This window comes from Papio anubis, chromosome 2 (assembly GCF_008728515.1).
Source record: "Papio anubis isolate 15944 chromosome 2, Panubis1.0, whole genome shotgun sequence".
Lineage (NCBI taxonomy): Eukaryota > Metazoa > Chordata > Mammalia > Primates > Cercopithecidae > Papio > Papio anubis.
This window is the reverse complement of record NC_044977.1, coordinates 158,977,612-158,989,774: the sequence shown is the minus strand read 5'-3', so window position 1 is coordinate 158,989,774 and position 12,163 is coordinate 158,977,612. Positions and strand designations below refer to the sequence as shown.

General features: G+C 37.9%; 1 protein-coding gene across 2 annotated transcripts in view; it reads right to left on the bottom strand.

The window, feature by feature from the left end:
• The window catches only part of ACAD11 (acyl-CoA dehydrogenase family member 11), a 96,706-nt gene that overhangs the window by 1,490 nt on the left and 83,053 nt on the right, over positions 1–12,163 (bottom strand). For both annotated transcript variants that reach the window (XM_009201710.2, XM_009201711.4), the window contains exons 18-19: positions 1,520–1,636; positions 230–339 (exon numbers count right to left, since the gene is read on the bottom strand). In XM_009201710.2, coding sequence (XP_009199974.1) covers positions 230–339; positions 1,520–1,636 — 227 coding nt within the window. The remainder of the gene's footprint in view (positions 1–229; positions 340–1,519; positions 1,637–12,163) is intronic.

Sequence of the window (12,163 nt, the reverse complement as noted above, 5' to 3'; positions counted from 1 at the left end):
TCAGTGGGTCACCTCAGTGTAAAAATTAACATACTTGAATGAAACGATTATTGTAATAATAAGAGCAACTATTTCTTGGTGTTGAGCTCTATATTAAAGTATGTATATCACTTCATTTAGCCTTCAATTACACTGAAACTAAATGTAAGCAATTCATGTCAAGGCATCTATAGATTTTTTACCTCCATGCCTATCAAATGTAGACGATTCTTAAATGACATCTACTCACATGTTGGCCAGAGGGTAATCCTGGGAAACACCAGCACCTCCGCACACCTGGATGGCCCAGTCAACGATTTTGCAGACAGCCCGTGGGGCTGCCACTTTGATCATTGCAATCTACATAAGCAAGATATGAAAAGAATGCTTTTTTCTTAGACTATACACAATGTGGCAAAACTGGGAAATGAAACAAGGGAACTTTCCCACACCCAAGTCATCACTCAAACAGGATCTTTAACAAAAGCCAACAAAGAGATCCTGCTGCAATGCAGTTAATGGCCGTATTTCAGTCAATACAGACCCTCTGGAAAGAGACACCTCTTCCAAATCATATTTTATCCATTTATTTCTAACTTGCCTTGTTTCCAAAAGGATTTCAGGCAGCTGATAAATCACACTCATTACCTTAGGGATCATAAAAATAGTCCAAGGGCCTTTGTGCCTCTAATCAGTTTTCTTTTAGCAGTTTCATGGGCTTTTAGAATTAAATGATTATGTCTTTATTTCATATAAGCCAGAAATATAAGAAAGCAGAGGATGAGAAGTCTCTTCCATGAAACATTTACCATGTAGCAGTATCATGCTGTGCATTTTTTTGTTTTGTTATTTGAGACAGGCTCTCACTCTGTCACCCAGAATAGAGTGGAGTGGCTATTCACAGGCATGATCATAGCTCACTACTCATGCCTCAGAATCCTGGGCTCAAACTATCCTCCTGCCTCAGCCTCCCTGGGACTACAGGCACAAGTTACCATGTCGGCTAATTTTTTTTCTTTTTTTTTTTAAGAGACAGGGTCTCACTGTATTGCCCAGGCTGGTCTCAAATCCCTGGCCTCAAACAATTTTCCCACCTCCACCTCCCAAGTAGCTGGGATTACAGGCGAGAGCCACTGTGGGTGGCTGCTGCACATTCTATGTATATTATCTTGGTTACTCTTCACAAGAACCCTAGGCCTTAGGCAGAAAGGTTAAGTACTTTGCCTGTGATCACAAGGCTAGCAGAAAGTGGCAGAGTGGGTGCAGTTCCAGGGCTGTGTAAAACTTATGATTTCCCCCACTCTTTGTTGCTGTATCTTAAGAATGCTGAAGATATTCTCCCTCCCGAAAATCATTCCCTAAAGCACTTGCTAGGAGACTAGCAAGTGACAGGCATTTATAATTTATAACCCACAATCACATGGGGGCTTCCAATATTCTGAGTGTCATCGAGATGCCATGAAAACTGAAATGTCCAACAGGTGGAGAGAACTGGAGAAGGCTCAGCAGCTGGTGGTCCGAGGGGAGAAGGTAGCCTCACCTCCTTCTTAGCGCCAGCACTGCCCAGAGTGTCCATGCTGTGAGCGGCTTTCAGAGTCAACAAGCGGATCTTCTCAATGGCAATGCGGCTTTCAGCAATCCGGTGAGCCACAACCTCCTATAGGGGAGCAAAAGGCAGCAAAATGAAGGAGGAGCTAAGCTGTAACAGTCTTATAGTTTGGCGAAAACACTCTCTAGGCCAGAGATTGTTCACAAGCTTTACTCTAAGTATTTTTAAATGGAAGAGTTAATTCATTTGATACACACCAGCCTAACCACATACTTGTGGAATGCTACAGTTAAAATTGAAATATTTCAGAAAGACATTTTATTTTCCCAGAAAAATCATTTATTTTGGATGTCTTAATGTCTAAGGTAAAGATGGCTGACCTAAGCCACTGCCTTACTGCGAAACCACTCAAAGGCCCGCTAATTGCCTGCTGTCATGGAAACCTGGCTAAATGTATGGTAGTGAAGCTGCTTATAGGTAAACTAGAAAATTCTCAGGACAATTTCAGTGTGGGGACAGTTCAGCAGCAATCTGCTGTGCTGTTACTGTAATTTATTTATTTAAAATGACCTTTCATGTGGTGGACAGTTGAATGATAATACATGTATAGATTGGAATAACCACAGTCAAGAATACAGAATAGTTCCATCTCCCACAGAACTCCCGGGTGCTGCCCCTTTTTAGTCACAGCCTCCTCCCACTCCTAACCTCTGGCAACCATGAATAGGTTCTCCATCACTATAGTTTTGTCTTTTCCAGAATGTCATGTAAATAGAATCAGGTAGCATGTGTTGTTTTGAGACTAACTTCTTTCATTCAGTTTAATGCCTTTGAGCTTCATCTAAATTGTTCTGTGTATTGACTGTTCATTCCTTCTTATTGCCGAGTAGTATCTGAGTAGTATTCCATTGTAAGTATGTACCAGTTTGTTTCTCTATTTGCCTGTTGAAGGACATTTCGGTTGCTGCCAATTTTTAAATTTTATTTATTTATTCTTTGAGACAGACTCTGGCTCTGTCACCCAGGTTGGAGTGCAGTGGCGCGATCTCGGATCGCTGCAATCTCCGCCTCCTGGGTTCAAGCAATTCTCCTGCCTCAGCCTCTGAGTAGCTGCGACTACAGGCACCCGTCACCATGCCTGGCTAATTTTTGTATTTTTAGTAGAGGCAGGGTTTCGCCACATTGGCCAGGCTGGTCTCGAACTCCTGACCTTGTGATCTGCCCGCCTCGACCTCCCCAAGTGCTGGGATCACAGGCGTGAGCCATTGCGAGATTATTCATAGAGCTTCTGTGCATTTGTATATGGGTTTTTGTATGGACATGTTTTCATTTTTAAAGCAGATAGCAGGAGTAGAATTGTTGGGTCAGTGGTAAATATTTATTAAGAAACTGACAATTTTCTAGAGTGGTTGTACATTTTGCATTCCTACTAGCAGTGTATGAGAGTTCCAGTTGCTCTGCAAACTATCAGCACTTAGTATCATATTTTATTTTAGTCATTTTAACATGTGCAGAGATATGACGGTTTTAATTTGCATTTCTGTAATGGCTATTGCTGTTGATCCCCTTCAATGTACTGATTTGCCATCTCTATACCTCTTTGGTGACATGTCTGTTAAAGTGTTTTGTTCATTTTTTAATTGGGTTGTTTTCTTACTATTTGATTTAGAGAGTCCTTTATATATCCAGGACACTAGTTATTTGCCATATGAGCAATTTGTCAATTCTTTCTTTTATGGGTCTTGCTTTTGGTGCATGTTTAGGAACATTTTACCTAATCCCAGAAAATGATTTTTCCACTATGTTTTCTTCTAAAAGTTTACAGTTTTACCTTTTACATTTGGATCTATGATCCATTTCGAGTTAAAACTTTGTGTGAGGTGTGTGGTTTAGATCAAGGGTCACTCTTTTACCTATGTATGTCCAATTGCTGCAACACTATTTACTGTAAAGATGTAACTTTCTCCATTGAACTGCCTTTGCACCTATGTAGAAAATCAATTGGCCTATATTTCTATGAATCTATTTCTGGACTCTCTCTTATGCTCCAAAGATCTACATGTCTTTTGCTTACTGATTACTGTAGCTTAGAGTAAGTCTTAAGATTGGGTAGTGTGATTCATCGAGCTTTCTTCTTTTTCAAATTATTTTGGCTACTTTAGTTTTTTTTGTATTTCCATATAAATTTTGGGATCAGCTTGTCTTTATTTATAAAACCATCCTTTTGGGATTGTGATTGGAACTGCCTTAAGTCTGCAGATCCGTTTGAGGATGATTAACATCTTTCATCTGTTAAGTCTTCTAATCTACATATTCACTTAGGTCTCCTTTGATTTATTTTATCGCTTTGAGTGCATGTGGATATTGTAGTGTTTTGATAGAGTAGTACTTAAAAAAAAAAACTATTGTAAATGGTATTTTAAAACTTCCAGTTCCCTGTTGTTCATTGCTTGTATATAAAACTAAAATTGTTATGTATTGACCTTGTATCCTGTAACTTTGCTAAACTCACTTATTAGTTCTGGGAGGGCTGTTTCATTTTGTTTGATGTGTTCCTTAGGATTTTGCATACACTCACATTGTCATCTACAAGCAGGCCCAGTTTTACTTCTTTTTCCCCCAACTACATGCTCTTTTTTTCTCTTGTTTTACTGCACTGGCTAGGAATTCCTCTATGATCATAAATTGGAATAGTGAAGGTGAACATTCTTGCCTCATTCCCAGTTTTGGGGGAAAAGCATTTAGTCTTTTATCATTAAGTATGATGTTAGATTTTTAAAAATACTCTCTATAAAGTTGAGTAAATTCCTTTGTATTCCCAGTTTGCTGGGAGTTCCTATCATAAACAGATGCTGAATTTTGTCAAATGCCAAAGCATCAATTGATATGATGATGTGATTTTTTAATGTTCATGCAGTTTTCACTGTTAGTTTGGCAGATTATAATAATTTATTTTAAATTATCAAGTTATAGATATGAATCAGGCTTGCATTTCTGGGATAAACCCTACTTGACTATGCTGTATGATTATTTTTACACACTGCTAGACTTTATTTGGTAATACTTTGCTGGTGGTTTTTGCATCTATATTGGTCTATGATTTGTTCTTGTCTGGTTTTGGATTAGGATAATTCTGGCCTCATAAAATGAGTTGACGAGGGTTTCCTCCTTCTCTGTTTCTGGAAGAGATATGTAAAACTGGTGTTATTTCTTCTCTAACTGTTTAGTAGAATTTACCAGTAATACCATCTGGGCCTGAAGATTTCTTTTTTTCAGGAGCTTTTTGACTTTGAATTCAACTTATAACAATAGTTGTAGAACTATTCAGGTTGTCTATGTCATCTTCAGTGAGTTTTGATAGTTTGTGGGGTTTGAGGAATTGTTCTACTTCATCTAAATTGTTAACTTTATGTGTTTTGTACACATACTAGAGCATGTGGGTCCCAAGTCCTAGATCTGGAATGGAGGAGACTCTGCTTCCGCCTTGGCTCCAGACCCCATTCTCCAATCCATGTTTTCCCAGAGAGCTCTGCATTGTGGCTTACACACAGCCTACACAGACTAAGAAAATCAGTATGTCTGATATCCTCCGCTTCTAACAAGGATGGAATTCATATATTTTTCCCTATTCCTTCTGTTAAGTACAACTAATAACCCTGGGCATTATCTATAAAACACACTTAAGAAGACTCTGAAAGGTAGAGAAAAAGTAGTCTTCGGGTCCAAAATAATAACCTAGTGGTGTGTTTCCTAGGTTTTCTTTTGCCTCATCTATCTCAGCTGCCGAGATTCTTCCCAGCAGCTGAAGAATCTAGTAACCTGGAAATGTCAGCGAGCACAGACCAAAACAAAACAAAAACATAACGCACCCCAACAAAAGCATCATCTCTCTAACCAAAGGATCAGCCAAGGGGCAGCCTAGCAAGCCAAAAATCTTTTACAGAATAACCACTTTACTGCAGCCAGATACCACAGAAAAAACACTGGCCCCCACCCCTCCTCACACCAGCAAAGACAGGATGGGGAGCGTAGGCTTCCTCCCTGGTAAGCACTGTAATGAGGTGCCCCAACACCCCTGCCAGGAAGGTATCAGACAGTGCCAAGTAAAAACCCGAGGCTTTCCTCCCCACTGGCCAGTAATAAGTCCCCCCGACCCATCTTATGAAGTGTTAGTGCAGTCCCAATGGGATGCCTGGACTTTCATCCTGCCTGGCAGTATGAGGGCATCATCCTCTTCAGGTACTGATGGAAGCTGGGAGGGGAACCTGGACTTCTCTCTCTGCCTAGCAGTAATGAGGTGATGCCACTCCTTTCTCTGACAGAACGTTGTCAAAGAAAGCCAATTAAAATAGAAGCTTTAAAAAGGTCCAGAGTCGCACAATATAAAACTGTTCAGGTTTCAATTTTAAAAATCATCCATAATACCAAAAACCTGGAACAATTCAAAATGAATTTTTAAAAAATCAAGAGACACAGTGATATAGTTTGGATGCTTGTCTCCTCCAAATCGCATATTGAAACATGAAGGTGGAACTTAGTGGGAGGGTCATGGGGGAATATCCCTCATAAATGGTTTGATGCCTTCTCTTCAGTAATGAGTTCACATAAGATCTGATTGTTTAAGAGAGTCTGGGATGTCCTCCCTTATCTCTCTTGTTCCCTCTCTTGTCACGTGATGTGCTGGCTCCCTCTTTACCTTCCACCATGATTGTAAGCTTCCTGAGGCCTGCCCAGAAATAGATATTGGCACTAGACTTGTACAGCCTGCAGAACCATGGGCCAAACAAAACCTCTTTTCTTTATAAATTACCCAGTCTCAGGTATTCTTTTATAGCACTATAAAATGGAATAACACACCCAGATAACAGAGATGTTAGAATTTCTGACAAAATTTTAAAGCAGCCATGATAAAAATGCTTCAGTGGGCAGTTACAAACACAACTGAAGCAATTAAAAAAATTGAAAGCCTCAGCAAAGAAATAGAAGATGTAAAGAAGAACCAAATGGGTATGTTATAAGTAAAAAACATAACAGTTCAAATAAAAAGCTCAGTGGATGGGTTCCACAGCAGAATAGAGGGGACAGAGAAAAAAAATCAGTGAACTGGAAGATAGGACAACAGAAACAGCCCAACCTAAACCACAGAGAGAAAACAAACTGGAAAAGAAAAAAAAGAAGAACAGCATCATAGGAACATGTGGAATTATAACAAAAGATCTACCACTCACATCACCAGATTCCAGGAAGAGAAAGAGTAAGGCTGAAAAAGTACTTGAAGAAACAATGGCTGAAAACATCCCAAATCTGGCAAGAGACCTAAACCTGAAGATTCAAGAAACTGGGATAATCCCAAGCAGCATAGATCCCAGAAATCCATACCAACACACATCATAATTAAATTTCTGGAAAAATAGAGATAAAAACATCTTGAAAGCACCAGAGAAAAATGACATCTTATCTATAGCAGGGAGATATATATGTCAGAAGGAAGTAGCACAATATTTTTCTAGTGCTGAAAGAAAAGAAACTTATATCCAGTGGGGATATCTTTCAGGAAAAAAGAAGAAATAAGACACTCTTAGATGAAGCAAAACAGAAATTGTCACTTTTAGACTCTAAAAGAAAGGTTAAAGGAAGTTCTCTAAATGGAAAGGAAAAGATAAAAGAAGAAACCTTGGAAAATCGGGAAAGAAGAAAGAACACAATAAGCAAAAATATGGCTAATAAAATTCGTTTGCTTTCTTCTCTAAAATTTTCTAAAGTATATTTGATGGTGGAGGCAAAAATTATAACCCTGATGTTATTCTAAATGTATTTAGAGAAAATAATTAAGACAATTATATTGTTTATTTATTTAGAGACAGAGTCTCTATCTACCAGGCTGGAGTGCAGTGGGGTGATCTCAGCTCACTGCAACTTCTGCCTCCTGGGTTCAAGCGATTCTTGTGCTTCAGCCTCCTGAATAGCTGGGGTTACAGGCACACGCCACCACGCCCGGCTAAGTTTTGTTTTTAGTAGAGACAGGGTTTCGCCATGTTGGCCAGGCTGGTCTCAAACTCCTGACCTCATGTGATCCACCCGCTGTAGCCTCCCAAAGTGTGGGATTACAGGCGTGAACTACTGCGCCAGGCCCAAGACAATTGTATTATAAATGGGAGAGTAAAAGGAACTTAAAGGAAGGTAAAATGTCTATACTTGACTCAAATTGGTAAAATGATGACACCAATAGACTTTAATAAGATCTAGAGAGAAAGGTAACTAGATAGATAAATAAACAAGTATATGTGATACCTAGAACAACCACCAAAAGAGTTATACAAAAAGATACACTCGAGAAATATTATAAATAAATCAAAATGAAGTTCTAAAAATGTTAAATTAACCCACAGGAATGCAGGAAAAGGAAAACAGAAAAGCAATAACCAGAGAGAACAAACAGAAAACGAAAATAAAATATCCGATTTAAGCCCTAACATATCAGTTATTATAAAGACAAAGATAAAGTGGATTAAAAATATGACCCAACTATATGTCATTTAGAAGAAATATACATCAAATATAATGATATAGGGCCAGGCGTGGTGGCATCCACAACAGGACATCTACAAAAAATGCTATAGCTAACATTATACCTAATATTCCCCGAAGACAGAGAACAAGGTAAGAATGTCAGTTCTCACCTCTCTTATTCAACATAGTATTAGAAGTTCTAGCCAGTGCAGTAAGACAAAGGAAGGAGACAAAAAGCATGTATATCAGAAAAGAATAAAGAAAACTGTTCCTTATTTACAGACGACATGATTATCTATGTAAAATCCCAAGCAATCTACAAAAAACTCCTAGAACTAATAAGTGAGTTCAGCGAGGCCACAGGGTATGAGATAAACATACAACATGGTGAAACCCTGTCTCTACTAAAAATACAAAAAAATTAGCCAGGTGTGGTGGCAGGCACCTGAATCCTAGCTACTTGGGAGGCTGAGGCCAGAGAATCGCTTGAACCTGGGAGGCGGAGGCCGCAGTGAGCCGAGATCATCCCATTGCACTCCAGTCTGGGCAACAACAGTGAAACTTCAGCTCAAAAACAAAACAAAACAAAAAACTAAGCTTCTATATACTAGTAATAGACCCTGGAGTTAAAAACACAATACTTATTATAATTGCTCAAAACTGAAATACGTATGTATAGGACTTGTAGGCTGAAAACTACACACAGATGAGACGATGTGTGTAGATGATGAAAGAAACCAAGGAAAAGCGAAATAAACGGAGAGATATACCAGGTTCACAGAATAGAAAACTCTACATAGTAAAGATATCAATTTTTCTCAATGTTTGCAGATATAGACAAGATTATTTTTAAATTATATGCAAAGGCAAAGGAACCAGAAGAGCTGAAACATTTTGAAAGAGAAGTCTAACCTGAGAGGAATCAGTCTAGCTTATTTGAAGATTAATTATGTAACCACAGTAATCAAGACTGTGTGGTGCTGGCAGAGAAACTGACGCATAGCTAATTAGGACAGAAGAGACAACCCACATATAAACCCACACAAATAATGTCTGACTGATTTTTGAGAAAAGCACGAAAACAGTTCAATGGAAGAAAGATAGCCTTTAAAAAAAATGTTGCTGAAGCAATTAGACATTCACAGGCAAAAAAAAAAAAAAAGAACCTTGACCTAAGTTTCATACAAAAATTAACTCAAAATGTAAGCAGACACAAATGTAAAATGTGAAACTTTCAGAGACACATTATAGGAGAAAATCTTCAGAATATAGGATTAGGCAGAGTTATTAGACTTGACACCAAAAGCATAACCCATAAAAGCAAACATTGACAGATTAGAGTTCATTAAAATTAAACACTTTTGTTCTGTGAACGACCTGGTTAAGAAGATGAAAAGACAAGATACAGAGTAGGAGAAAATATTTACAAACCACATATCTGACAGGATAGTATCTAGAATCTATAAAGGACTCTCAAAATTCAATAGTAAAAAAGGTGATCTAGGACATGGACACAGGACATGAACCAAAGAGGACATAAGATGGCAAATAAGTACATGAAAAGATGCTCAACATGATTCACCAACAGGGCAACTGAGATTAAAGCCACAATGGGTGGTTTTAAAACCACAAACCCATCAGAATGGCTAAAATTAAAAAGTAGTAACACCACCATATGCTGGAGGGGATGTGGAGAAACTGAATCACTCATACTCAGTTGGTGAGAATAAAAAATAGAAAGGTTTAGCAGTTTCCAAAAAAACTAAACATGCAACTACCACATGACACAGTAATTGCACTCGTGGGCATTTATCTCTGAGAAACGAAAACTTATATTTACACAAAAGCCTACACAAATGTTTACAGCAACTTTATTTGCAATAGCCCAGACCTGGAAACAACCCAGATGTCCCTCAACAGATAAACAGTTAAACAAACTGTAGTATATCCAGACTAAGGAATACTACTGAACAATAAAAATGAACCAACTACTGATAAACACAACGTAGATAAATCTCCAAGAAATTATGTTGAGTGAAAACAGCCAGTGTCAAACGTTTTCATACTGTATGATTCCATTCTTGGAATGACAAAATTGTAAAATGAAGAACAGATTAGTGGTTGCCAGGAGTTAATGAGAAGGCTGGGGTGGAAGCAAACTAAATGTGGCTATAAAAGGGCAACATGAAGGATCCTTGTAGTGAATGGAATGCTCTGTATTCTGACTATATTCATGACAACATCTTGGTCCTGATACTGTATTCTAGTTTTGCAAGATGTTACCATTGGGGAAACTGGGCAAAGGATTCAAGAGATCTGTATGTTCTTATACCTGTATGTGAAACTGTAATTATCTCAAAATGAAAAGTTGAATTTAAAAATGGTACTTGCTTCTTGTTTAGCTTAGAAAACATTCTCTGAGTTTTCCCAATTTGTCAGAACTTGTAAGACAAGCAGGGAGGTAAGTGGAAAAACATTAAAATCAAGCCTCACCGTAAGTCCCACAGGGAACCAAACATTCAGAATTTCTCAATGAAACCCAGGGAGCATACAAAATGCATCCAGCGAGCTCTAATGAGTTTTTTGGTTTCCAGTTCTAAACACAGAACTGAGTTGGTCTGAGTGTCGCCGGTTATTGTTAAGCTAAACACAGAATTGGTTTCCAATTCTAAATACGGAATTGATGTTTACACTGAAGAAAAACGTTCATTAAGATGAGTTAAACCAGCAGACAATTACGGTGCTTTGATTCAAGCCATATTAACCTTCCATACCTGTGTTTTCCAGATTATATTTACATTTTATTTTTTTATGGTAATCATATATTTTTTATTTTTCATTTATTTCTAACTTTTCTTTTAAATTCAGGGATACACATGCAAGTTTGTTATATAGATAAACTCATGTCACGGCGGTTTATTGTACAGATTATTTCGTCACTCAGGTATTAATCCTAGTACCCATTAGTTATTTTTCCCGACCCTTTCCCTCCTCCCACCCTCCACCCTCTGGTAGGCCACCATGTCTGTTATTTCCCTTTATGTGTCCATGTGTTCTCATCATTTAGCTCCCACTTATAAGTGACAAAACGTGGTATTTAGTTTTCTGTTCCTGCGTTAGTTTGCTAAGGATAATGACCTCCAGCTCTATCCATGTTCCCACAAAAGAAATCAACTTATTCTTTTTATGGCTGCATAATGTTCCATGGTATTTATATACCACATTTTCTTTATCCAGTCTATCATTGATGGGCATTTAGATTTATTCCATGTCTTCACTATTATGAATAATGCTGTACTGAACATATGCATGCATGTGTCTTTATAGTAGAACGCAGAACGACTTATATACCTTCATGTATATATCCAGTAATGTGATTGCTGGGTCAAATGGTATTTCTGTTTTGAGTTCTTTGAGGAATCCTCACACTGTTTTCCACAATGGTTGAACTCCTACCAAGAGTGTATAAGCCTTCCTTTTTCTCCACAACCTCACTAGCATCTGTTATTTTTTGACTTTTTAATAACAGCCATTCTGACTAGTGTTAGATAGTATCTCATTGTGGTTTTGATTTGCATTTCTCTAATGATCAGTGATTTTTAGCTTTTTATCATATGCTTGTTGGCCACATGTCTGTCTTCTTTTGAAAAGTGTCTGTTCATGTCTTTGGCCTACTTTTTAAAACATTTGTTTAAGTTCCTTATACATGTTGGATGTTAGACTTTTGTCAGATGCAAATAGTTTGCTAAATTTTCTCCAATTCTGTAGGTTGTCTATTTACTCTGTTGATAGTTTCTTTTGCTGTGCAAAAGCTCGTTAGTTTAATTAGACTGCATTTGTCAATTTTTGCTTTTTTTGTGATGGCTTTTGGCGTCTTCATTATGAAATCTTTGCCCATTCCTATGTCCAGAATGGCATTGCCTAGGTTGTCTTCCAGGGTTTTTATAGTTTTGGGTTTTACATTTAACTTTGATCCTCAACAAAATACTGGAAAACAGAATCCAGCAACACATCAAAAGGCTTATCCACCATGAACAAGTAGGCTTTATCCTTGGAATGCAAGGTTGGTTCAACATATGCAAATCAATAAATCTGATTCATCACATAGAACTAAAGACAAAAACC